General features: G+C 41.1%; 1 protein-coding gene across 4 annotated transcripts in view; it reads left to right on the top strand.

Moving 5' to 3' along the window:
- Nucleotides 1-12247: 12247 nt before the first annotated feature.
- The window catches only part of nisch (nischarin), a 51026-nt gene continuing 35774 nt past the window's right edge, over nucleotides 12248-27499 (top strand). For 2 of the 4 annotated variants that reach the window (XM_080181780.1, XM_080181783.1), the window contains exons 1-7: nucleotides 12248-12426; nucleotides 17627-17710; nucleotides 22436-22618; nucleotides 25093-25141; nucleotides 25685-25848; nucleotides 26391-26486; nucleotides 26870-26965. In XM_080181780.1, coding sequence (XP_080037906.1) covers nucleotides 12343-12426; nucleotides 17627-17710; nucleotides 22436-22618; nucleotides 25093-25141; nucleotides 25685-25848; nucleotides 26391-26486; nucleotides 26870-26965 — 756 coding nt within the window. In that variant the 5' untranslated portion in view covers nucleotides 12248-12342. Of the gene's footprint in view, nucleotides 12427-17453; nucleotides 17511-17626; nucleotides 17711-22435; nucleotides 22619-25092; nucleotides 25142-25684; nucleotides 25849-26390; nucleotides 26487-26869; nucleotides 26966-27499 lie in introns of those variants that run through there. The other 2 variants (XM_080181781.1, XM_080181782.1) reach the window with 2 other exon arrangements.

Here is a 27499-nt window from a genome sequence, read left to right as displayed (position 1 = left end):
TCTGCACATCGTAAAACTTGAGGAAAATCAGAGGCACTTGGATAGTAAGGAAGGGAGAGCTGAACTCTGTTCTTTAATACAGTGTAGCATCACCAACACAATGCTTCAGTAAAATGGTTTGTTCCAAAACTGAAAGTAAGTTTTGTTCTGTCTGGGAGAGGCATGATGAAGTGTAAGAGGATCCCTAAGTTAGCCTCTGAGAGTCCTTCTTGCAACACATACTCATTTGTCGATGCCCCATTAATTGACAGGGGCTGAATGAATAACACAGATCTCAGACCTCGTTGGCCAGGGAGCAAGAGGAAGACTCATTTCTAATATAACATGCTGAACGGGATTGGCACAATTCAATAGGCTCCCATCAAATTTGGAAAATCTATATAGTGGCATTCAGAAATGCAGCCTTGGAGAGTGAAAGCTATAGTGAAAATGGCACAGCTGCATCAATTCTGCCATCCCATCAGTAATGGGGAATCACAGGTTAACAATTAAGGCCGTTCATCAGTGGCCAAACAGATTCCGTTCATTCACCATGAGCAAACGAATTCTCGTTGTTGTGCCAAGTCAATGAATGGAGTCCAGAGCCACATTGGTTCACTGATCTAATTCACAAGTTCTCACCCCCACAGGACTCCAGATCTAACACCTGTGAATGGAATGCTGCCCACCTCTGTGTGAGTACTTGAGTCCCAGGATAAGGTAACATGAGGAACAATGCAATCTAAGATGCCAAAGCTTGGCTACCCAATTCTCCCATTGCTCTCTCATTCACACCTTTGTAATCAGCAACCGTTACTCATTCTAGTCTTCAATACCTCTTTTCAGAGAGGAACCAAAGGTGAGAATGGATCCAATGGTTCGGGGAGCTTTTCAACAAATCTTCAATCGAGACAGGAGGTGAAGGAGGGAAAAGGTGTTTAGACGGGCAGCTCCAGCAGGAGGCACTGCATGTTGGGCAAGATGAGGGGCAGTGTAAGCAACAGCAGGAGGCTGAGGAGCAGGGACAAAGACTGCGGAGAGATCAAGGGTCTATTGCCCGTGAGTTTCCTTTCTACAAATGAGTGAAAGGCAGTGCAGAACAAGGCAGCAATTGTCCAGAGATCTGGTCTACCACAGTTGGCATATGCTTTGAGAAGACCTGATGCCACATGAGTTTGGAGGTTTCCCCCTATTAGCAACCATGAAGTTGATAGCAGCATTCAATTTCTTTGCTTTTGGGTCTTTTCAGGAAGCAACTGGGGACCAGAATGACATTTCACTTAGTAACACATCAAAGCATGCGGGAGGTGACCAACACCCTTTATAGGAGGGCCCATCAATATGTGAGCTTTGCTCTGGATAAGGATAGCCAGACTGAGAGATACACTGGCTTTGCAGATATCTCTGCATTCCCAAGAATGCAGGGAATAATAGACTGCACCCATGTTGCACAAGGTTCATCAACCACAAGGGCTTACATTCCATCAATGTGCAGTTAGTGTGTGGCCACTGAAAGCACAGCCTGCTTTCATGGTTCCCTGGGAGTTGCCATGACTTTTATATCCTCGGTCGCTTTCCAATGCATAGGATCGTTGAGGGGCCAGAAAGTCTGCAGTGATGGTTACTGGGGGAAAGGGCGACTCACCCAAGTTACCTTACAAGAGGTTATTGCAGAAGGTCAGAGGACATGGAGTTGGGGGTAGGGTGTTAGCGTGGATAGAAGATTGGTTGTCAAATAGGAGGCAGAGAGTGGGGGTCAATGGGTGCTATTCGGATTGGCGGATGGTGACTAGTGGAGTGCCCCAGGGGTCGGTGCTGGGGCCTCAGCTATTTACCATTTATATAGATGATCTGGAGGAGGGAACCGAGTGTATGGTGTCGAAATTTGCTGATGACACCAAGATTGGTGGAACGGCAAATTGTGCGGAGGGTGTGGAGAGTCTACAGAAGGATCTAGATAGGCTGGGCGAATGGGCCAGGAAATGGCAAATGGAATTTAATGTTGGCAAGTGCGAGGTGGTCCACTTTGGTAGGAATAATGGTAGGAAGGATTATTACTTACGGGGCGAAAAACTGCAGCAGGCAACGGTGCAGAGGGACCTTGGGGTCCTTGTGCATGAGTCGCAAAAACCCAGCTTGCAGGTGCAGCAGGTGGTCAGGAAGGCGAATGGGATGCTGGCCTTCATAGCGAGGGGGATTGAATATAAAAGTAGGGAGGTCTTGCTGCAGCTGTATAGGGCACTGGTGAGGCCGCAGCTGGAGTACTGTGTGCAGTTTTGGGCGCCCTACTTACGCAAGGATAATTTGGCCTTGGAGGGAGTGCAGAGGAGGTTTACTAGGCTGATGCCAGAGTTGAGGGGGTTGAGCTATGAGGAGAGGCTGAATAAACTAGGCTTGTACTCGTTAGAGTTTAGAAGAATGAGGGGAGATCTCATTGAGACGTATAAGATGATGAATGGGATGGATAGGATAGAGGTGGAGAGACTCTTCCCACTCAGAAAGGATAGTAGGACTAGGGGGCACAGCCTCAAGATAAAAGGGGGGCGGTTTAGAACGGAGTTGAGGAGGAACTTCTTCACTCAAAGGGTGGTGAATCTCTGGAATTCTCTGCCCGTTGAAGTGGTGGAGGCTGCCTCGCTAAATATTTTTAAGACGCGGGTTGATGGGTTTTTGATAAGAGAGGGGATTAAGGGTTATGGGGAGAGGGCGGGAATGTGGAACTGAGCCACGACAGATCAGCCATGATCTTATTGAATGGCGGGGCAGGCTCGAAGGGCTAGATGGCCTACTCCTGCTCCTATTTCTTATGTTCTTATGTTCTTAAATAGGTACTCGACCCTGGAGTATTTCTATCAGAATCCAGCCAAGGAAAAGTACAATGCTCCTCACCTTACCACATGCTCCCTCAGAGTGCAGACCACTGGGCCATTGAAGATACAATTCAAATGACTGGAGTGCTCAGTAGTTCTCTGCATATGCATGGGAGAGTTTGCCACATCATTGCAGTTTGCTGGCTGGACCAGAGGGTGAACTGGAGGAGGAGGAGCCTTCCTTGGAAGATGAAGATGAGGCAGTGCAGGAAGCCCACGGGAATGCTGACAGACAACACGAGCACCATGATGTCATGGAGGAGGGCATGTGTGGAAGGTGAAACCTTCAAGTGGAGTAACACTTGAAGTCCGATTGTGAGGGGCACCTCTCCTAACTCTCCAAGCCATTTCATGACGACTGAAGGATTAGCTGATTTATTGCTGAGAGAATGGGCCCAGCATTTACATTTAGACCTTAGGTACTCATGACTCACAAGGGCCAGGTCTTAGCTGTGGTCATCATTGTCCTGCTAATGTGCTCACTCTGTCAGCTTAAAGTCCAGCAAGGAAGAACAGCAATGTCAATTGAGGAAAGACGTTTCCCAGGCGATGTAAGGATGCAGACACTGCCGTAAAGGAAATACAGACCAGGGTAGTTTTCTTATCCTAAAGTACATATCTTGGTTTGGGACACAAACAGTCAGGAATCCCAGATGCGTCGAGAATCATATAACTGAGGAGCCTGCATTAGCCATCATTATCCCTTGAGTACTAATGAGCAAGAACTCACCCATCATACACTCCAAACAAAGAATTAGACACATCTCCCTGGCAACACAAAAGGATCCAGTTCAAAGTGGCACAAAGGTTGGCATCAGATTAACCAATTTTAAAAGAGGATAATCTGAGTGTGAAAATGTTGAACCTTGAAATAAGAGGATTACTGGCTTAACCTCCAAAACAGTCTAAATGGACACAGCTGGGTCTGTTAGTGTGGGGGAAACCGTAATGAGTTTGCATTTCCACTGAGGCTAGAGGGCTTTTGATGTCATGTATAGTTTCACTGTCTCTGAGCCAGAAGCCCTGGGTTTAAATCCCACAGTAAGAAGTCTCGCAACACCAGGTTAAAGTCCAACAGGTTTATTTGATAGCACAAGCTACAAGATTTTGGAGCGCTGCTCCTTCATCAGGCGAAGGAGTCCAAAGACGTGCGGATTAGGTTGATTGGCCATGTTAAAAGTTGCCCCTTAGTGTCCTGAGATGTGTAGGTTAGAGGGCTTAGCGGGTAAATATGTAGGGATATGGGGATAGGGCCCAGGTGGGATTGTGGTTGTTGCAGTCTCAATGGGCCAAATGTCCTCTTTCTGCATTGTAGGGTTTCAATGATTCCATGATGAGTGGGAGAAACCAAATGGAGCTAATCTCCAAGAAGAGCCAAGTGGAGAGGATCTCCAAGAAGACACATCTCCCACTCACCTGATGAAGGGGCAGCGCTCTGAAAGCTTGTGGCTTGTGCTACCAAATAAACCTGTTGTACTTTAAACTGGTGTTGTGCGACTCCTTACTGTGCTTACGCCAGTCCAACGCCAGCATCTCCACATTCTGAAGCCCACCCCAGGGCTCAATGGCCAAGAAAGGTGCATTCATAAAGTGGTCAAACAGATAAAGTGTCAGCCTGCAAAGCCTTCTCATATGCCAGTGGCTGGCGGTAAAAGTGGGAGAGACTCCTGGCCAACCATGCCTGTTGTCGAGTAGCACCCCTCGAGCTATATGTCTCTGGTGACAGACCTGCTCCAGGAATGACTAGCCATGGAAATAGACAAAAGTCTGACTTAGTGTCCTGTTAGGTATGGGAAGAGAATTGGAGCCTCTACTGAATTTCCTGAAGAATAAACTTGCTGGTAGTAAGAGACAAGCTGCTGTATTATTCCTCCATTAGATAATAGCATGGTGGCAGAGGATGAACATTAAGTCTTGGAGATTGACTGCTGCAAAATAAGGTTTTTGTCTTCACGTTCTGAAGGAAAAGAAGCATACTGGTGTTTTATTTAAGTTACAGGATGGCAGAAGGAAGATGCAAAATATCAGGCTTTGATTCTCCCAATGTTTTCAGAATGGAACCGTGTGAGCAAAGGAAACCTGAAGTTGAAGGGTGGACATGGGTTGCTTCATTACCAAAAAAGAAGCAAAGTATGCCTTTAGTTTTATCACTACCAGCGAAGTGTAATATGAGGAGTAATGTGTTTTCAGAGTGGAATGTGAATGATTTGGAAAATGAAAAGGAACTGGACCTTCTATTACAGTTTTTGGATGAATTCTACAAAAAGGATGACTTATTGAAAACATATGAAGCCTTTGATAGATTTATGAAAACAGATGATCAACCGATGGACAAATATATCATGGACTCCAATAGGTGGTATAATAGACTAAAGAAATTTGAGCTTGACATCCCAGAGTCTGTATAGGCATTTAAGTTACTTGATTGTGCACACTCATGACATGAGACCGATGATCTGTGCCATACCCTCCCCAAGTCTGCACACACCCTCACTTGATTTGATTTGATTTATTATTTCACATGTATTAGTATACCGTGAAAAATATTGTTTCTTGCACACTATACAGACAAAGCTTACTGTTCATAGTGAAGGAAAGGAGAGAGTGCAGAATGTAGTGTTACAGTCATAGCTAGGGTGTCAAGAAAGATCAACTTAATGCAAGATAGGTCCATTCAAAAGTCTGACAGCAGCAGGGAAAAAGCTGTTCTTGAGTCAGTTGGTATGTGACCTAAGACTTTTGTATCTTTTTCCCAACGGAGTGTCTGTGCTCCTTAATTATGCTGGCTGCTTTTCCGAAGCAGCAGGAAGTGTAGATAGAGTCACAGGTTTGGCCTGCAAAGTGACAAAAGAAAGAGATGTGAACAGAGGGAATGGAGCAGCGGTTGGGTGAAATGCATATTTCCTGCTTGTGGTGAGCCTTCCCCAGAAGGGACAGAGATTCGATGGGATGGTGATGATGGTAATTGGGTATTATGTCCTGCCCACAAAGAGTCTGTAATGGCATTGCCCACAAAGAGCAGGACAATTCAGTCTGGCCAAACTGCCACTTCAATTAACTCTCAATCATCAGTAAAGTGACGGAAGATGTCATTAACAGTGCTATCAACTGCACTTACTTAGTAATAACCTGCTCACCAATGCTCAGTTTGGGTTCCACCTGCCATTCACCTCCAGACTTTATTACAGATTTGCCCAAGAATGAACAAAAGAATTGAATTCAACAGGTAAGATGAGAGTGAAAGCATTTGGCATCAAGACAGCAATTGACTAAGTGCAGCGTCAAGGAGCCCTAACAAAATTGAAGTCAATGGAATTGGGGGGGAAACTCTCCCGTATCTAGAGACCTAACTAACACAAAGGAAGATGCTGTGATTGCTGCAATTAGAATCCTAGGCCCAACCATGTTCAGCTGCTTCATTAATGGACTTCTATCCATCATAATGTTGTAAGTGGGGATGTTTGCTGATGATTAAATAGTGATATTGAAGCAGTCTGTGTCCGCATGCAGCAAGACATAGACAACATTCAGCTTTAGGCTGATAAGACCAAGTAATGTTCAGACAACACAAATGCCAGGCAAGAATGATCTTCAACAAGAATCTAACTACCTCCCTATGATTTTGAATGGCATTAATATTCCTGATTCTCTATCATTTAGAGATATTGACTGGAAGTGTAACCAGAGCAACAATATTAGTACTGTGAGCTGATAATTCTGTGGTGTATAACTCAACTTTTAATTCACCAAACCTGTCCACTATCTACAAGACATAAGTCGGGAATGTGACAGAATACTCTCCACTTGACTGGATAAGTGCAATTCCAAAAACAAGCAAGAAGCTGAGTGCCATTCAGGACAAAGCAGCTTTCCTAATTGACACCTTTTCTTCTGCACTCATTCCCTTCACTACTGGTGGACTACAAGATGCAATTGTGGCACCTTCCTTTCTTCAACAGCATTTTCCAAACCTGCAATCTCTACCATCTAGGAGAACAAGGGCAGCAGAGGAATGGGAATATCACTACTTACAGTTTCATCTTTGAGCACATAGCATCCTGAATATATTGCCATTTCGTCACTGTGGATCAGTAAGATCCTTGGAACTTCCTCCCTCACAGCACTGTGTGTGTACCCACGCCACACGGACTGCAGTGGGTTCCAGAAGGTGGCTCACATCATCTCAAGAATAATTAGGGATGGGTAACAAATGCTGGCTTTGCCAATGGTGCTCACATCCCTTGAATGACTTTTTAAAACACTCATTTTATTTCACCTCTGGTAATTGGTTCCCCATATCTAATATATGCCTAAATCAGCCTAGAGAATTAAAGAATGCTATGTAACAAAACCTGATTATTTTACAGTTGTATCACAAAGCATTGCTGATTGCGAAAGAGCAGGTGGGATTGCTTGCTGGAATAATCAGGTGATTTTATTCCAGTAACTGAGCAGGAATGTAATTTGACTCGAAAGCAGTTTAAGGCGCTGGTTTAAATTGCTGTGGCTGCCTTTGACAAGCCTCTCCACTCCAAAAAATCTCTTTATTTTCCATTGTTCATTGCCTATTGCACACTGCTTGTTTGTCTGGAAATATGTGGCAGAAGTGTAAATTACACAACTAGAAATTTATTTTCTGCTGTGAATTCTGTTCAATAAATTGGGGTATTTGTTACATTATCAAATGATATTTATGAAAATAACCACTGCATTTTGTCCAAAATCAATGAATTTATTAAGTTAAAAGAATAAACTTGCTGTAATTCTTCAGTTTGTTCGGAGTCCCTACATTTGTTCTTCTGAAGAGTTCAGTGAAGTTGGAGTTTCAAAATGAATTTTCCATACTCTGTGTACTGCAGAGTGCACTAGAGTGAATCACTCCAGAAATCAGTGGGAGTGGGGCCTATTCCCACTGGAGAGGCTGGTAGCATTGCGCTGAGTGGGCCACTGCACATGCGCCAATCTGTAAGCGCTGAAATAGGTGCATGTGCAAGTGTCTGCTGGCATCTCGATCATTGGCCAGCCTCGTGACCCCCGCAATGCCGGTCGTGTGACCTCCCAAACTGGCTTCCCCAAACATGCTTTGGCAAGCCTCGACCCACCTCTGCCCCCAGCCCACCTTGATGTTCACCCTGCCTCCGCTGCCGTGATTTCCTCCCTGCCACTGGCTGTCCTGACTTCCCCCTGCAGCCCCAACTGCCCCCCTTCCCCCCACTGCAGGCTGATACCTCCTCCTCCAACCCCAATGACCAACCCCGATAACTGGCCTCCCTTCCAGCTGGACCCCCCACTCCCACCAATCGATCCCCCAAAGGCCCTGCCCCCATCAAGCCCCGATACCTCGGCACTGCTTGATGTCCGGTGGGCAGTGCCAAGATGCCCCCTGGGCTCTGGCACTTTGCCTATTAGGCAGTGCCAGGGAGCCCAGAATGGCACTGTCAAGGTGCCAATACCAGGGGCACCCCTCCACCCTGGGTGCCTGACCTTCTGGGGGGCCATCAAGGCTTTCGCTCCAGCAGGTTTGAGCTGTTAGCTCCTTACAAGTGGGGGGGTATTGTAAACCCGGCTGGAGTGGAATATTCCTGGCTGGGATTGGGTGGGTGGGTGATGCTAATTTGAATACATTATGCAGCTCTGAGCCACTTTCTGGCATGGAGCTGACAGTGCCAGAAATCTGGCTGTAAAAGCAGTGCAGTGGGATGAAGTTTACTGTTGGCTTCAACTCCAGCTGGGCATACTGGCACCAAAGGTGCTGTGATGAAGTGGTGAAAACAGTTCGCATTTATATAGAAATCCTCAAATGCGGTGAGCTGTTTGAGCTTCAAAAACAGCTGGCAGGGTTCCACAGCAGCAGCTTCAACACAGGGGAGGACACCACTACACACCTCCCTCTAGCTTTTCACCACTACTTTCTGTTGAGAAAATCATTGGCCGAGCAGTTCCCTCTCAAGCTTCCTATCTTCTATTCTCCTAAAAGTGGGGAATAGACTTTTTAAATGTGTTTTAAACTGAACCTAAAAGCAGTTGGAGACAGGAAGTTTGAGAGGTAACTTCTCTCAACTCTGCTAGAAGCAGAAAGCTATACAATGGAATAATGGGCACACGAGCAAGCTCCAGAGAAGCTAAAGGACAGTTAGTTCTAGAAACCAAGGAATGAAAAAGATGCTCCAGGAATATTGAAAATAACGGAACAAAGAGAATTGCCATTCAGCTCAAAGTCAGACCTGGGAAGAGAAGGGCTGATGAAATTGGCCATAGAAGCGCTACATATCTGAGCTATTGTAAGATTTGGTGTCCTTATTTCCAGTTTTTAAAACAACAGTATTCTGTTGGTGACTGAGCACTTGGAGTTTTTGTGCAGAAGTTTGGATGCATGTTGAAATTCAAGCCAAATGAGTACTGAAAGGAGAGTTGGGAAACCTGGAGGCAGATCCTTGCTAAAACAGATGAGAGAAAGCCTCGTTTGAAAGGCAAGTTGGAAAAATTGGAGGTGGATCTTTGCTGAAAACAGCTGAGGGAAAGCATTGGATGAAAGAGAATTATAAAGAGTATCTTTTGAGTGTGGAATTTGGAAACACTTGTGTGACAAGCATCTGGGGGGACTTTGAGGAGAATTCCACAGATTTAATGGCATCTGCCACTTGGTTTCACAGTGGGATGTTATCTGTCCAGAGTTAGCCTGTTGGGTTACATGGACTGTGTATTTATTGGGAACATTACAGCATAAGACATATTTTGTAACCTATGGCATCCTCAAAATCGGTGAACATTTGTGAAGATAAGTGGGAGGGAAAGAGAATTGTATTCTATGATTTTATGATTCTATGAATTATAAGGGTTTTTTTTGTTGTTGAAAGCTAATTGGTAGCTTTGTGACTATGCTCATTTTAAAAGAATAAATAGAAATTACGATCTTTTGAGTCAGGGTTCAATTGTAGGATTTTCCCATCCAGTAGTGACATCAACTGGGATTGTAACAAAAGTTAGTTCAAAATATCTATTAATGAATCAGTTAACAGTGCTCCATGAATATAAAATTTGTTTTAAGGGCAAGTTTTGTTGTTTGTTAAATTTTAAAACAAGGTTAAGCCTGATTAAATGAAGTATTACTTTTTATGGGTTTTCAAGGGATTCTATGATTCAAGGGAAAAATGGAAGCAAGAAAGTTGAAATTAGTGCTGAATTCATTATTACCTGAGAGGATGTGGGGGTTGGAGTTGATGGGGTGTTCAATATACATCCTGTGTTGAAAACCTGAGTGAAAAACCACAATGTGAGGATTTCTGTGCTCATCTACACGTGACATCCTGGAATTGCAATCTGTGTCAGAGGGTTCCTTCAGAGGATATGAACAGTAAACAGAACAACTCTCAGCATCACCCCAACCTACAAAATCCAGGTCAATCAAAAAGAAAGGAGCTGACTGACATATCTGCTATGTCATGGTGACTTTGTATGCAAATTCTTGACTAAGCATTCACCAAATTTCACCATTTGCCAATTAGCAAATCAGAATACCAGATATGGTATCCAGCAGTCATCTAGTCTGAAATGTGTTGCCAGAGATTGAGGAATCTTAGCTGACTTATCCATTAAATATGGTTAAGCTCTGATGAAGGGCTTGAAATGTTACTTCTGTTCTCTTTCCACAGATGCTGCCAGACCTGCTGAGATTTTCCAGCCTTTTCTGTTTTTGTTTCAGATTCCAGCATCCACAGTAATTTGCTTTTATTCATTAAGTATGTCTGACTGTTGGAAAAGATATATCAACAAAGGCAATAAAATGTCGACCTATGAGACAAGATTGTTGAAAAGTATGGGTGGCAGTGGTTAGCACTGCTGCCTCACAGCACCAGGGACCCGGGTTTGATTCCTGGCTTGGGTCACTGTCTGTGCGGAGTCTGTACATTCTTCCTGTATCTGCATGGGTTTCCTCCGGGGGCTCTGGTTTCCTCCCACAGTCTGAAAGATGTGTATAGAGGTGTACAATATAGTTACTGTAACTTAAATTTTGAGAGTGGATCAGGGATGCAGATTGAAACTACTATAAAGCAATTTTAGGATTAATACAAGTAATTTTGATCATTGATTAGCTGATGGAATGGACTAAAGGATGTAGCAGTGAAGGAGAAATTCTTTAAAGAGCAATTTACGTGTCACCTCTGAGACTGCCCATTTCCATCTCTATGACATCACACAACCTTGACACTGCCTCACATAATCGTGTGCTGAAACCATCATTCATGCCTTTGCTGCCTCCAGATTTGGCTATTCCAATGCATTCATGGCCAGCCTCCCGCATTCGACCCTCTGTAAACTCTGCAGCCTGTATCTTTACTTACAACAAGTCCCTTTCACCCATCACAAAAAACGCTGAAAAATCTCAGCAGATCTGACAGCATCGGTGAAGAGAGAATAGAGCCAATGTTTCAAGTCGAGATGTCATAGGCCCTGCTGAGATTTTCCAGCATTTTCTTTGTTTCAGATTACAGAATCCACAAGTACTTTGCTTCTACCTTTCACCTATGCACTCGCTGGCCGACATTGGCTCTTGGTCAAACAATGCTTTGATTTTAAAATTTTCATCATTGTTCTCATGGGCTTACTCCTAACTTTTCATCAGCCTTGGCCTGTAGAAGTTCCTTCCCAACACATCTCTGCCTTTTGCTTTATATACTCAAATTTTTGGCCAACTGTCCTCACATAGCCTCATGTGACTGTGGCAATTTGCTTTCTTTGGGATGTTTATTACAATAAAGGCAGTATATATATGCAGCTTGTTGTTGATGCTGTGGTGGGGTGAGGTGCTATAGAATGAACAAATTTTGGGCTAAATTGTAGGCTGTCCACCCTAGCTATGGCAGAAACACTACTTTCTGCACCCTCTCCTTTCCTTCTCTATGAACGGTATGCTTTGTTTGAAAAAACGTGCTGGTTAGGTGGATTGACTCAAACAGGCACTGGAGTGTGGCAACAAGGGGAATTTCAAAGTAATTTCATTGCAGTGTTCATGCAAGCCTTACTTGTGACCAAAAACAAACTTTAACTTTTTGTATCACACACAAGAAACAATAGTCCTCATTGTCTCCAAATACATGTGACAATAATAAATCAAATCAAAATTAATATTTTCCCTGACTGAGAAGTAAGGCAATGTAATAACTAAGCTTAAAAAAATGCTTAGTAATTTTGTTTTAAACGTGTACCGTTATGTTTGTAATTTGCCACAAGGATAATGATTGCAAAAGCTACTTGCACAGACGGGACTAGGAGAGACTGGGTTTGATTGACAGCTTGGGCCCAGGTTGATGAGCTGAGCAGGGAGCACGTGACGGGCCAGCGCCCCTTGTGCGCATGCCAGTAAAGTTGTTGTTGTAGCTGCCGGCGGCTGGGAGCGGAGTCAAAATGGCGGCGGTGATGGCAGTGTTGAGCCTGGGCTGAAGGGGTGTCAGATATTCATTTGAGCTTCTTGTTTACATTCATCAGGAGCGGGATGGAGGCGGGTCGGTTTGCGGAGGGGCAGTTCGAGGGAAAAGAAATCCGCATCATCGGCTCGGAGCTGGTGGAAAATTACACGGTGAGAGAAAGAAAGAAAGAAAGACGTTTTGGTGTTTGGGTATCGGCGGGGGACGGGGTCTGAGACTGGGACAACCGCAGAGTGTGGGATCCGGGAAGCGGAACCTGACTTTTAATATGGGAGGAAAAAGCGGAAAGGACCCTTCCACTCGACCACCACCTGCTTTCGGCGGATTCTCCCTCCTTTAAACAGGATCTCAATCTGTAATGCAGTTTTAATCTGAAATGGGCCACAATTGAACATTTTTTGCCTCCATGATGGATATAAATATGCTGTGGAAATGTTGCTAACGTGACATTGTACTTGCAACAACAGTCCACTCCATCACCGACTTGTATGGAAATATTTATAGCATGATGTTGGGCCAGGGATTTAGATGACTTTTTTTTAGCGTTTAATTTATTTATTAATGTCGTAAGTAGGCTTATATTAACACTGAAATTAAGTTACTGTGAAGAACGCCCCCCCCCCCCCGATGGACTCAAGTGTTTGTTTTATTTCAGATCAGTGTAAATCGTTCTGACCTATATTGCCTTAAAAAATATTCGTGTGGAGGCCAGAATGGAAACAGATTTCACTTTGAAAAACATCTTCATTAGACCAGCCGAACTGCACCCTTCAAGGATAGAATGCAGACCGTTTTTTTCTCTTTAATTGTCAAGCAAGTAGATCAGAATGCTGGCCTCTCTGTGAATTTTTCGGTATCTTTCTGACTAACTTAGATGCATCCAGCAGATTATAATGAGACTTTCCTGCATCTGATATTTCCTCCATCTGAGAGGTGTCCAGTTTCTTAACTCATCCTATAGATAATTTGATCTCTTTGCCTGAGAATTGGCTCCCTCCCTCCCATATTTAGTGTGCCTGATAGTGAGTAGCTGAGTCATAGAACTCAGGATTATCACATGTTTGATGTTATTAGATACAGTGGTGGTGTTAAGTATATCAGTAATTTTGGATTAGAAAGAGGTAGGAAAAGTTATGGTTTTGGGTCCTGATTATTATCTAGTGACCCAGGGCTGTGAAATTCTGTCTGTTCCTTAAATTAGGGTAGAACTTGTGATGATGGTCCCTATTTTTGAACAATAGTTAAAATTTTGTCAAGGCTTCACCTGACTAACAGGTGAAGTACTGGAGAATGCCTCTAACCCCATAATCCACTGATAAATCTGCATTCTGCCAATTCTGGTTTTATGTGCATTCTAAATTTTCTTTGACAGTGTATTCAGCTGTCAAGGCCTGTATTTCTGCAGCACCCTCCAGAAATTTCTGCATGCTTCATTGCTCTTTCATTCTTCAAACTGCTCCTTAAAACTTGCAGTTTTGATGAGGCCTTTGGTCACTGGTTGTTATATCTCATTATTTGACTGTCAAATTGGGTTCAATAAAGTCCTTACATAGGATTTCAAAACATAGATACATGGTACTATGTAAATGTATTTTGTTCCCAGTAAAACTAACCGAGCAAGGAATCAATTTCAGAAGTAGGAATGAAGAAAAGATTAGAATAAGATTGTTTTTGAGATCAGTACGACTTCTGCCAGTGCTGCTCTGTAACTGGTTGAATTTGAGTAGTGTGTTCTCTTTCGTTTTTGGGAAAACATCCACCTACCAACGATGGAGACCTTTGTATTTCCTTTACATTCGATCAAATTTATTTTATTCCTCTTACCAAACCTTGATCAATTCAAAGATTAATGAAAAATGAATGAAGTGCAACACGTTTGGTGTTGATTAGTTAGCCAATAGGTCAAGCAAGAGCTGTAACAGTATGTAAAGAATCAAATGTGGCAAAAATGATAGAGAAGCAGAAATGGAAAAGCACAAGTGTACTAGTATTTTTTGACCATTTTCTGAGGTCAAAACTGCAAATTACTTGTTTTAGTTTCATTCAAATCTCCGAACAAATTATCGTAATTGCTGAGCTGTTACCCAAGTTAAAATTCCAACATTTTTAGTTCCTGTCTGATCTGAAGTTGAAAGTTTATTTGATATTGTAATTTCAACAGACTTTGCATCTCGGAAATGTTCTGTGCCCTGAACAGCATTTTCGGTTTTGCGGGTACAGTACTCATATTTTTTAGTAACTTGTAACTGAGAAACACAGGAAGTCATAATTTCCTGGTTTAGACTTTTGGTTTTGGTCCTTCTTTTGTTTCTGTGTCTTCTACGTTAAGGTTTGTAAGGAGAATAATATGTATTTGTTGAGTTTGGGTGGCAAGAAAGAATTCAAGTTCTTATTTGACTTTCAACATCTGGTCCTATTACAGAAGAAATAAACTTCAGTGCTTTTAGATTTGTGACAGGCTTGGCTTTGCAGCATGAAATCAAAACAGTTTTAAGCTATGAGCCAAAAAAAGTATTGATATGTGATCCACACACTCTCCCACCTCCTAATTTTTTGTGTGGATGTTTTGCATTCATTCTTCACAGTACAGAACATTTGTTGAGATATGGATTATTGCACACTGGAGCTCAACTCAAGTTGTACCTATGCTGCACGAAAATGTAGCAATCTGCCTAAGTGCTCAGAGTATGAAAGCTCTAAATGTTGACTTTAGAAATAAATCTAATATATTCAACAGATTTCATATTCTTTTGAACATAAAAGTTACAAGCTTTGCACGTAGTTGATGTCCAATTCCCAGGTAACTAATCAGGAAAACTGGAACATAGCCTTTAAGATTATTTTTGGGCTGCTAACTTATTTGATTTCCAGTGCAGTATGATTAGTTACTACTTTTGAGCTGAATGTGGTCATCATCTACAATCCTGGCAATCAGCACTTCTAGCTGGATATGCTGAATGTTAATCAGCAGGGTCTTCTTGCTTGATTTCACACCAGCACGGGAGACACGTCATCATAGCTTCTGGTTTTGGCTGAGATCAACTGATTTGTGAAAACAGTGGGTTGAATCTGACAGCTTTCCTGTCAGAGTGGATCAGCTGCTCATTGAGCTTTGAGGAAGGTGCACCATTATTCTAAACTTGAGGTTCTGAATAGAGCATTTTATATAATTGGTTTGATTTTTAAAAAATTAATACAGATGTGAAATAAATATTTCAGATTGTTCAGCAAAACAATCAAAAGATTTGTGTTTTTGTATAAGTAACCATAGCTTTGATTAAAATTGCTTCACCATTGCAAAACTGGTTTTATGATGGACAGTTGTTTCAAATTACTCACTGAGCAGGAGTTGTTTGTTGCTTTTTCCACTGCATTAAGTCAGTGTACAGGTTTGATTTGGTGGCCTGTATGGAGCAGAAAGATTGACTTGCCTTGTTGCAGATCAAAAGCATCTCAACTTTGGGTGTTGCTGCTGATGGTGTGGATGCCTCTTTTGGCATTGCATTGTCTGATTTGTTATGTTGCCCTCTGGCAAATTTTCAGATGAGATGAACCAGCATTTCTGCACATTGAAAAAGGGGAAAACCAGCTAGTTTGCAAATATTTGAGCACAATCAAGTTAATCATTGATTTGAGAAAATATTTGATTAAGTTGATATTTATTGATTTTGATTTATTGTCACATGTATTGTGAAAAGTTGTTTCTTGCGTGCTATACAGACAAGGGATACCATTCATCGAGAAGGAAAGGATGCAGAGTAAGATCAACATCAGAAGTCTGATGGCAGCAGGGAAGAAGCTGTCCTTGACTCGGTTGGCACTTGACCTCAGATTTTGACTCTTTAGTTGGAAAAAAGACATGCTTTCTGTAGCACGTTTGCAAAAGTTGGTGAGAGCCATAGCGGATGTGCTGAATTTCCTTGGCCTCCTGAGAAAGTAGAGGTGTGACTGGGCTTTCTTAATGATAGCGTCTGTGTGGAGGGATCAGGACAGGTTGTTGGTGATCTGGACACCTAGAAATTTGAAACTCTTGACCATTTCCACTTCATCCCCTTTGATGTAGACAGGGGCATGTTCTTGACTGTGCTTCCCGAAGTAAATGATAATCTCCTTTGCTTTATTGACATTGAGGGAGAGATTATTGTCGTTGTACCAGTTCACCAAATTTGTCAGTGAATTAATTATTTACTATACATTATAGATTAATTTAGTTAATGCAGAACTCATTTTCTGTCTGAAGATTCTGTTTTTGGGTCAGGGTTGTCTAACCATTTTTCTTGCTTTGTCTCAACTTAAATCAGAATTTAGGTATTTTTTCCTGCACTACACTGATCAAAAAAAAGCAGGAAAAATCACCTGCCACCCTCCCTCTCCCATGTAAATTTTGTAATCTTTAAAGACTGTGTAATTGTACAGTATTCAGTAAAATATATTAGTATTGGTCACATACTTGTACAGGAGTGGGGAAAGCATTCAAGTGATCAGTATTCAGCTGGAGTAGTGACAATCTTGTCTGAGAATTATCTTCCTCTATTTCACTAAATAGTGTAGAAGGTAAACCCCAAACTTAACTTAAACTGAGTATCTGAGATATACAATACTTTTTACTGTATGCTATTGCATGTGACAATAAATCAAATCAAATATGAATGCTTATTTAAAAATTAGTTTTATGGAATATGGTGTCATGGGCAGCTGCAGCAATTATTGCCAGTTCCTAATTGGTTATGAACAGATGGCAGTGAACTGCCTTGTTGAAATACTTTAGTCCATGTGCTGAACGTAGTCCCACAGTGCTATTAGGCAGGGAATTCCACGATTTTGATGCAACAGTTTATTTCTAAATCTGTTAGTGTATGCCCTGGAAGTGATGTTCCCATTTACTGACTCTCCTTATGAGTGGTAGAAATTGTGGCTTTGGGAGGTACTGTTGAAGAAGTCTTGACAAACTGTTGCCGTGAATCTTGTAGATGGTTCACAATGCAGCCACTTGTGTCGGTCTTGGGGGAAGTGAATGATTAATATGATGGATGGGTACCATGTTATTGCTAAGGTTTTTATTGTGGTTATTTGGTTTTAGACTGAACAGTATTTTTTAATTCTTGTTTTGACATCAGACAGAATTTTTGTTATGATTTTATCCTGATCTAATTTTTTCTTTTCCCATATTGATTCATTACTCTCTTCAAAGAGAATGAATGAACTTGGCTTGATGTACTGTGGGTTACGTTACAAGGTTGGTGACATTTCAGCAGTTGGCAAAACATCAAATGTGTATATCTCTTCCTTAATTATTTAAATCACTGCTGCATATTGGTAGCTGTCACTAATGAAAGCCTGTAACTTTCTTAGGTATATATCATAGAAGTGAAAGTTGGGAATCATCAATGGACAGTTAAACACCGCTACAGTGATTTTCATGAGCTACATGAAAAGGCAAGTTTTTTGCACATTGTAAAACACTTGTGTTGTTTTACTAAGATTCTTTGTAGTCACTAACTGCTAAATGCATGGCACCTTCTGCCAAATATACTGCAAAGCAAGTTATGTTGTGAAATCTGACATGCAACAACAAAACTTCCATGTAGCTTTTAAGCAGGGATACACATCAAATTGACATATGGTTTGTGTACCAGATTTCAGTTTCTACTCTAATTGCTGCTGCAGTGGCCCAGGAAACTAGCTGCACCTTCTAAATCAATTGGCAGCCGTGAGCTTCTCAGCTAGAGGTTATCAAATCTTTGGTAAATGTTGGCACACTCCTAGTTTCCTAAAGACGATATTAACAGTCTAAAGAAACTCAGGAGTATCACTGCATAAATTGCTTTTAAATCAACAAATGCACAGATTTGACACCCCTTTTGAACTACATTGGCAAGAAAAGGTTTTTGGGGTTTTGATTTCAAATTTGTATTCAAAACAATTTGCTCTGTGACTTGCCATGTTGCTTGTGATGTGCTTAATAATTTAACGCCAGTGTGCATTGGAACTTAGCTTTTATAATTATAACAACTCCCCATAATTTTGTTTTTCTGTTCTTGGCTTCTGTTGTTTATGTCTGCACCAGACTTGGGCTGCTGTCACTGCTGCTTTGTATTGGCTGTTTGTGTGCTCATTGCAATGAAATTCTGGTACAATAAGCTTCGAATAAATATTCTAGATAATTAAACTGTATTGTGGGTATCTTGAGCCTTTTGAAAAAAATTTGATGGCTCACCTTGTGTTTTCTACGTGTCTCTCTTATTCAAGTTTGATGTTGTGTGATCTACCTCAGTTCCAGACTGCAAAAACATATCCCTTTTTTAAAAATTTGTAGTTCATTTGAGCAAAAAATGGTAACAGAATTAAAAATAAGTCATCAGACCCAGATATGTATTCCAGTGCTCAAGGAAGCAAAACTATTTTGAAACAGTGATTGTGCTTAAAGACTAGAGGGTGGTAAATGTGACACCTTATACAAGAGAGGGCAACTGGATAAACTAGAAATCAGAAGCATTTAATCATCATTTTATAAGTAAACATCTTGAGTTTATGAAATAGTGATGCAGTTAGTGTACACTGAGACTTGACAACCCCGATTAGGTCATGATGAATTTGTAAAGGACAGATAAAACTTAATTGACTGTTTATGAGGAAATCGCATTATATAAAAATTAACGCAGAAGCCATTTTACTTCTGGATTTTCAGAAGACAATTTTGATAAGGTTCTCAGTAAGCAACTAAGGCACGAATGAAGAGCTGTTCACAATAGAGTCTGGGCATTGACGTGACCCATTGATCTCTGCTGAAGCTTCTTCTCTTGCATTCGCTGTAATTGAGTTGGATAAGGACACATCGGGCATTATGGTGTTTGCAGATCCCAGAGTCAGGGACTTGGCAAATCTGAGAAGGAGACTGAAAGAAGTACAGGTGGAATCATGAAGTAGGTGGAGAGTCGGCAGATGCAGTTTACTGCAGGGATCTATATTGGGTATGTTTTGGAGGCAGCAAAAAGTTTGAATTTAATACATCATCCTTAAAATAAAGGGACATCCAAAGCCATTTCTCAAATGTGCATTGAGGAAAATAAGTTTGGAGACATTATGTATAAGTTTGAAAGAATAAGTTGAATTCTGTGTTTATTACACACAGCATTGAAAAGCAATTTTTTTTTACAAAAACTCTTCAAGCCACAGATTATTGAATTTAGATCATTGCAATATAGTAAAGATTGAACAATGGCAGAATAGGGAAGATTTACTGTAATAATTACTGAGAATAAAAGGTAAGTAAAAGACTACAGAGCCATGACCGGATGGGATGTACCCCAGGTTACTGTGGGAGGTGAGGGAAGAGATTGCGGAGCCCCTGGCGACAATCTTTGCATCGTTGATGGAGACGGGAGAGGTTCCGGTGGATTGGAGGATTGTGGATGTGGTTCCTATTTTCAAGAAAGGGAACAGGGATAGCCCAGGAAATTACTGACCGATGAGTCTGGCCTCAGTGATTGGTAAGTTGATGGAGAGGATACTGAGGGACAGGATTTTTATGAACATTTAGAGAAGTTTAGCATGATCAGAAATAGTCAGCAAGGCTTGTCAAGGGCAGGTCGTGCCTTATGCGCCTAGTTGAGTTCTTTGAAAATGTGTGTGAATGTATTGACGAAGGAAGAGTAGTGGATGTGGTTTACATGGACTTCAGCAAGGCATTTGATAAGGTCCCCCATGCAAGACTTCTTGAAAAGCTGAGAGGGCATGGGATCCAAGGGGCTGTTGCCTTGTGGATCCAGAACTGGCTTGCCTGCAGAAGGCAGAGAGTGGTTGTGGATGGGTCTTTTTCTGCATGGAGGTCAGTCACCAGTGGAGTGCCCCAGGGTTCTGTTCTAGGATCCTTGCTGTTTGTCGTTTTCATAAGTGACCTGCATGAGGAAGTGGAGGGTTGGGCTAGTAAGTTTGCCGATGACATGAAGGTTGGTGGTGTTGTGGATAGTCTGGAGGGATGTCAGAAGTTGCAGCGAGACATAGATAGGATGCAAGACTGGGCAGAGAAGTGGCAGATGGACTTCAACGTGGATAAATGTGTAGTGGTCCATTTTGGCAGGTCCAGTGGGATGAAGGAATACAATATCAAGGGTAGGACTCTTAAGTGTTGAGGAGCAGAAGAACCTCGGGGTCTGAGTGCATAGGACTCTTAAATTGGCCTTGCACGTGGAGGATGTGGTTAAGAAGGCGTATGGTGTGCTAGCCTTCATTAATTGAGGGATTGAGTTTAGGAGTTGGGAGGTAATGCTGCAACTTTATAAGACCTTTGTTAGACTCCAGTTGGAGTACTGTGTGTAGTTCTGGTTGCCTCACTGCAAGAAGGGTGTGGAAGCTATTGAGAGGGTGCAGAGGAGATTTACAAGGATGTTGCCTGGATTGGGAGGCATGCCTTATGAGGATAGGTTGAGGGAGCTAGGTCTCTTCTCCCTGGAGAGACGAAGATTGAGAGGCAACCTGATAGAGGTTTTTAAAATGTTGAGAGGTATAGATAGGGTGGATTCTCGGATGCTATTTCCCAGGGCTGAAATGGTCGCTACAAGAGGACACAGGTTTAAGGTGCTGGGGAGCAGGTACAGAGGAGATGTCAGGGGTAAGTTTTTCACTCGGAGGGTGGTGAGTGAGTGGAATTGGCTGCCGTCGGTGGTGGTAGAGGCGAACTTGCTGGAGTCTTTTAAGAGACTTCTGCATGAGTACATGGGATTTAATGAGATTGAGAGTTATAGATAGGCCTGGTAGGTATGGATATGATCGGTGCAACTTGTGGGCTGAAGGGCCTGTTTATGCTGTAGTGTTCTATGTTCTAGAAGATTAAGGTGGAATTTAAGCAGTTTCCCAAAGGTACATTGCAAACTATTATTCCAAATGATTAGTAAGTTTGAAACCAACACGCAAAACTCTGAATTAGCTGCGGAAAAATATAGGGAAAGAGTTTTGCACTTAAAGGATTCAGATTTTGGAATGTTTTACTGTGAGGTTAACAAAATGGCAATTGTTAGATAATTTAAAAGGATTGGCTAAATAATTAAAAAAGACTATAGCAGGCGAACAGGGAAAGTCGTATTTGGTTCAAATAGAAGCTGACGCAAGCATAGTGGTGAACAACAGCTTCCTGTGACTATTTTCTTAGAATTCCAATTTAAGAAAAATCTTAATTCTAACGTGTTGAAGTAACTGTTAATGTGAAGCATTTGTGTTTGTTGGATATATGTGATTTATTGACCAATCCTTTGTGGCGATTTACATAATGGTGTTTACCAGGCTATTTCAGAAAGTATTAGGAGTCAGTATATCTGTGATGTGGATGTCAGAGGTGATTGGGTTCCCTTTTGATAGCTTTAACAGTCAGTTTTGAATTGCTTGTGTGTGACACATTTGCCCATCTGAGAGGAGGTTCATTCCATTCATGTTGGCTAAGCCAAGTCAGTGTTAATTAAATCTTAAGAGTGTGGGTTGTATGGGCAGAATATTCAGGCATATTTTCCAAAACTACATTGTCTGCTTGCTGTTGAATTTTTTTTAATGCCCAAGTCCTTGAGTCTGATCTTATGTCAAGTTGCACTTTATTGCTCAAACATGGTTGGATTCTAAGGTTGGAGAAGATAGATAGAGAAAACAATTGTGTGTTTTCCAGTTGGTTAGTGGGTGGAATTTTCATCAGTCTGAAGTTGTATAGTCGCCTTTCAAAAGTGTCTCCTTTTGTCTCCCAACCACCGGGAAATACTGGGTCAATACTTGTTCAATGATGAACCTTTCCAGTGGAATGGACAGTTGTTAATGAATAAGACCACAATAAATATCCTCAGCAGATTGGTAGCATGTTGTCTATCACTTTTTAAAATTATTTTCTGTAACTGCTGTTAGATAGTGAAATGTATATTTTTCTTTTTTCACTGCTCCCTCAAGTTGCTCTATCAATGCATTAAGAAGGCCATCATATTGCAAAGTATTTATTTGGTTCCTGTTTCTTCATGCTCTAGTGAATGCTTTGCGTTTGTACCTGACACTTGCTTTGATTAATTTAAAATGTAATGGTCTGATGTATGAAGTTTTCTATGATGCAATAAACGTACAGAAAATCTAATGGTCTGTGCCATTTCAGCTTTAAGAAATATTTTCTTTACCATCTTTATTTTGTTTTAGCTAACTGCAGAAAAGAAGATTGACAAAAACCTACTTCCACCAAAGAAGATCATTGGCAAAAATTCCAAAACATTTGTAGAAAAAAGACAAAAAGAGTTAGAAGCCTATTTGCAAACCCTTCTAACGAAGTTCCCATATGCTGCACCAAAAGTTTTATCCTTCTTTCTGAATTTTCATCTATATGTAAGTTTTTTTAAAATAAATTTCATTTTGTAACAATATTTGAGAATTTGATTTTTGTTTTATATATTTAAAATCATCTCTGAAAAATGTGCAAGTCCTTGTGTACGTATTGGTGTCACTGGCAAGTCGATTATTTTTTCACCCTGACTTGCCATGGTGGACGGTTATGTTCCTTCTTAACTGCTGTATGCAAATTTAATACAATTAAGTAGTTTGTTTGGCCTCTTTCAGGGGCTGTTAAGGGCTGACCATGTTGGAATACAGTTCATATAGGCCAAATGTGGTAATATTGGCAATTTTCTTCCTGAAAGGACCGATTGTGATTTTATGATAACGTGACAAGTTTATGGCCACTTTTACTATAATAATTTTTACAAACAAATTTCACCTTATCAAGCTGTTGTGGTAAAAATTGAGGCACATTGTCTGGGTTATTAGTCAGGCTAATTCGATGCTTGTTTATCCTCCATGTGCAAAATGAAAATTCTAGTAACTTGGTATGTGGCTTGATATTGCTTGCTGAAAAAAAACTGCAACCCTGGCCAACTTCCCATTCTTTTCTTCCTATCTCGTCCAACCCTACACCCCTCCAGAATATGTGCACTCCTTCAATTCAGGTCTCTTGAGCAACTGATCTAACTTGCTCCACCATTCGCATCTCCTCAATTACTGAAGCAGTCCATGTCCAAATACAGCAAGGTCTGGACAATATCCAGGCTTGAGCAGATAAGTAACATTCATGCCACAAATTGCCAGGCAAGGACTATCTCCGACAAGAGAGAATCTAACCACTGCACCATGACATTCAATGGCATTAATCATGCTGAATCTCCTATTATCAACATCTTTGGAATTACCATTGACCAGAAACTGAACCCGACTAGTCACATAAATACTGTGGCAACAAGAGTGGGTTAGAGGCTAGGAGCCCTGTGGTCAGTAACTCTCCTTCTGGCTCTCCTGTTCTTCTTTATCATCGACAAGAAACATCAGGAGTGCAATGTAATGCTGTCTACTTGCCTCGATGAGTGCAGTGCCAACAGCCTTGAAGAAGCTTAACACCATCCAGCCCATTGATTGCTACTCCTTTCATAAACGTTCAATCCCTCCATCATTAATGAGCAACAGCAACAGTGTGTAGCATCTGCAAGATGCACTTATGAACTCACTAAGGTTCATTAGGCAGCACCTTTCAAATCCATGACCACTAACACTTAGAAGGTCAAGGGCAGTAGATACCTCAGGACACCACCATCTGGAAATCACTCACCATCATAACTTGGAAATATATTGCTGTTCTTTCACTGTTGCTGGGTCAAAGTCCTGGAGTTCTCTCCCTAACAGTATTGTGCATGTACCTATGCTTCAGATATTTTGGCCTTGGAGGGAGTGCAGAGGAGGTTTACTAGGCTGATACCGGAGTTGAGGGGGTTGAGCTATGAGGAGAGGCTGAATAAACTGGGCTTGTACTCGTTAGAGTTTAGAAGAATGAGGGGAGATCTCATTGAGACGTATAAGATGATGAATGGGATGGATAGGATAGAGGTGGAGAGACTCTTCCCGCTCAAAAAAGACAGTAGGACTAGGGGGCACAGCCTCAAGATAAAGGGGGGGCGGTTTAGAACGGAGTTGAGGAGGAACTTCTTCACTCAAAGGGTGGTGAATCTCTGGAATTCTCTGCCCGTTGAAGTGGTGGAGGCTGCCTCGCTAAATATTTTTAAGACGTGGGTTGATGGGTTTTTGATAGGAGAGGGGATTAAGGGTTATGGGGAGAGGGCGGGAAAGTGGAACTGAGCAGCGACAGATCAGCCATGATCTCATTGAATGGCGGGGCAGGCTCGAAGGGCTAGATGGCCTACTCCTGCTCCTATTTCTTATGTTCTTATGTTCAGGGGCTGAAATGATTCAAGAAGGCTGTTCATCATCACCTCAAGGGCAACTAATGGTGAACAATAAATACTGGCCTGGCCAGCGATGGCCACACCTCAGTAATGAATTGTCCTGAGAAGTGCAAAGCAGAAAGCTTCAACAACTTGCCCTTTTGTTCAACAATACTCAAATTCTGTGCTGTCAAATGTCTATCATGAATATTTGGTATTTGTGAAGAAGAGTATATTTTCAAGGCATTAATCACTTAAGGTGACCTCAAGAGAGAAATGATAATTCTCTATCTTTGTCTCATCAATATTAAGTATGACAATAAATCAGGGAAGATTTGTGCTTTTAGAAAAACTACTTTTACAGTAGCGTTGAAATACAGAACAAAAGGTGCAGCTAATCAGGCTAAAGGCTGATTTGCATCTTGTCACAGAGCTGACTTCTGCCCAAAATCTTTCTGATTCATAGAGAAATAGAGAAGAAGAATGAACTGTGGAAAAATGTCTGAATCTTAATGATTATCCATATATGTAGATCATGGTTGCACAGATGTGAATATTTTGATTTGGTTCTTAGAATATTGTGTTCTTTTGTAGGAGATAAATGGCATTACAGCTGCCCTTGCTGAGCAACTGTTTCACAAAGGTATGGTCTTTAATTTTGAATGCTAAATGTTTTGATGTTGTGGGTTGCAAATTTGTCTGCCTGGTTTTTTTCAAGATTGCAATAATTGCAGTGGGCTATTAATGAAGCATGTATGTTGAGGTCTGGAATTTTAAGGCATGAATAAAATGGAAAAAGACTCTCCTTGTAACTATGACAATATGATATTTTAACATTTAGTGTCTCAAGCAGGCTTACATTAGCACCGCAATGAAGTTACTGTGAAAATCCCTTAGTCGCCACACTCCGGTGCCTGTTCAGGTACAGTGAGGGAGAATTTAGTGTGGCCAGTGTAGCTAATCAGCATGTCTTTTGGACTGTGGGAGGAAACCAGAGTCAGGAAACAAAATCTTGTAATTTTAAGAAGTAGTCTTATTCGTTAATCAGATTGGCAGAAATAAATGTCATTTTGGTAAACTTTCTATCCATCATTTAAAATATCTGTTCTACATGTAACCCAGTTTACATTTTTTATCAGTTGAAGTGTCATTTGTCTAAAAATGTTTATATTAATACAATTTATAGGTGAGCAATTGCTCTTGGCGGGTGAAGCTTTTTGTCTTAAACCACTACAGTTGTATGCGATCACCCAACAACTGAGACTGGCCAGTCCTACTTGTGCCAATGGTGATGCCAAGACTGACCTTGGACACATCCTGGACTTTGCTTGTAGACTCAAGTATTTAAAGGTAAAAATCAGTTCTCTAAAATTGTAATTGTAATATCTTGTGTATAACTGGTACGTTTTGCACTGTCCTTATTGGCTTGTAAATTTTGGTTTGTGCCTGTTGATATTTTGGCACGACTGTAATTTTAATTTGCTTTTAAAATTCTGGTGGTGCAGCCAGTAATTTTAATTTTTCAGAAAGGAAAATATTTTTATTGCAAATTAGAGAATCTTATTACTTCAAAATATTTCATGGGTAGAATACACTTGACATTCAAAATAAATATTCTAAACTTCTATCTTCCTTGATCAGCCTGGTTTTTGAGGATGACGTTGCCTCTTTGCAATTTTGCTGAGTTTTTGCAAAGTGATGCAAAATAGAATCAAAGCATTTCATCCATAAAACAGAGATTGAACTTGACATGTGGGAAACAATCTCCAACTTCAATGCAGCACAAAAATGAGTTTTCAGTGCAGCATTGATTCTTTTTTTAAAAGTCACGAATATTTCTTCAATTTTAAATTGTGAAGGACTAAAGATGTCTCAATTTCTTTTTTTGACAGATAACAGGCTCCAGAGGATCGGTTGGTACCAGCAATATTCAAGAACGTCTCCTTAAATTTGATTTATCAATTTTCAAGTCTGTTCATCAGATTGAGGTTAGTAAAAGAGAAGAAATAATTTAGTTGACTGAAGTCCAACCTTTTCTATTTTTAAAAAAGCCCCCCAGTAACTTATTTCTTAATTTCCAGTGAAACAACAAATAATGGGAGGTATATTTGTGGCCGAATACTTGTGTTTAAGGAAAGTAATTCCTGGATGCTTTGAGATAAATTTTAGAAAAAATTAATGTGCTGCTGCTTTGCACAAAATGGCATCATACAGTTAGTGAGGAGAGAACTGAATTGTTCATTATCCTTCAAGTTGTTTCATACTCCAATAATTTGGAAACTTTGAAAAATAATGGATTTAAACAGTTTTATTTATGATATTATTCTATTTGGTTTTTATCAAACTTAATGTTTGTATTGCATTGTTACAGATAAATAACTGTGAGGCTAAACAAATTATTGGACTTCCTTCCCTGAAGAACTCACTGGCCACAATGAGTGTGACTTTTTCAACTGCTTCAATGAAAGTATGCATCTAATTTTGTGTGTGTTTGTATTTATAGTTGTGTGTTTATATATTGAATTTTTTTTGGTTCTATTTCTCCCTTTTTGTCTGAAGGTATATTGCAGTGTGGTTTCATGATTGTTCCTGCCCCTTTATTTTGTAGCAGGGTGCACCAGTTAGCAGCCAATAATGAAGACAGTGGAAATTTATTTTGATGAAAGGCTGAAAATAGATTCTAAGTCACAGCCTGTTTGAAAGTCAATTTTTAGGAAGCAAGAGCCAACTCATTTCCACTGAAAGTGTGAAATTTGCTGGCTGATCCAGAGCTGTGTGTTTCTGGGATCAAGAGTGAAGTTGCACAGTCTTCTGCCCCATTGGTGGACAGATAGAGGAGGGTCAAAAGAAGGAACCTTGAACCTGTTGAGCATGGCAGGACAAGGTGCCGACATTATCCTCTTTGTTATACACACCTTGGATCCAGCCACAATAAAGAAAATGTGGTATAATTCCAAGTCTAAATGGTGTGTGGCTTGGAGGAATGCTTGTGGGTGATGGT

Source organism: Carcharhinus amblyrhynchos, chromosome 3, assembly GCF_965287045.1.
Source record: "Carcharhinus amblyrhynchos chromosome 3, sCarAmb.v2.hapA, whole genome shotgun sequence".
Taxonomy (NCBI): Eukaryota; Metazoa; Chordata; class Chondrichthyes; order Carcharhiniformes; family Carcharhinidae; genus Carcharhinus; species Carcharhinus amblyrhynchos.
Note: the sequence above shows the minus strand (reverse complement) of the source record. Positions and strands in the feature narration are given on the sequence as shown.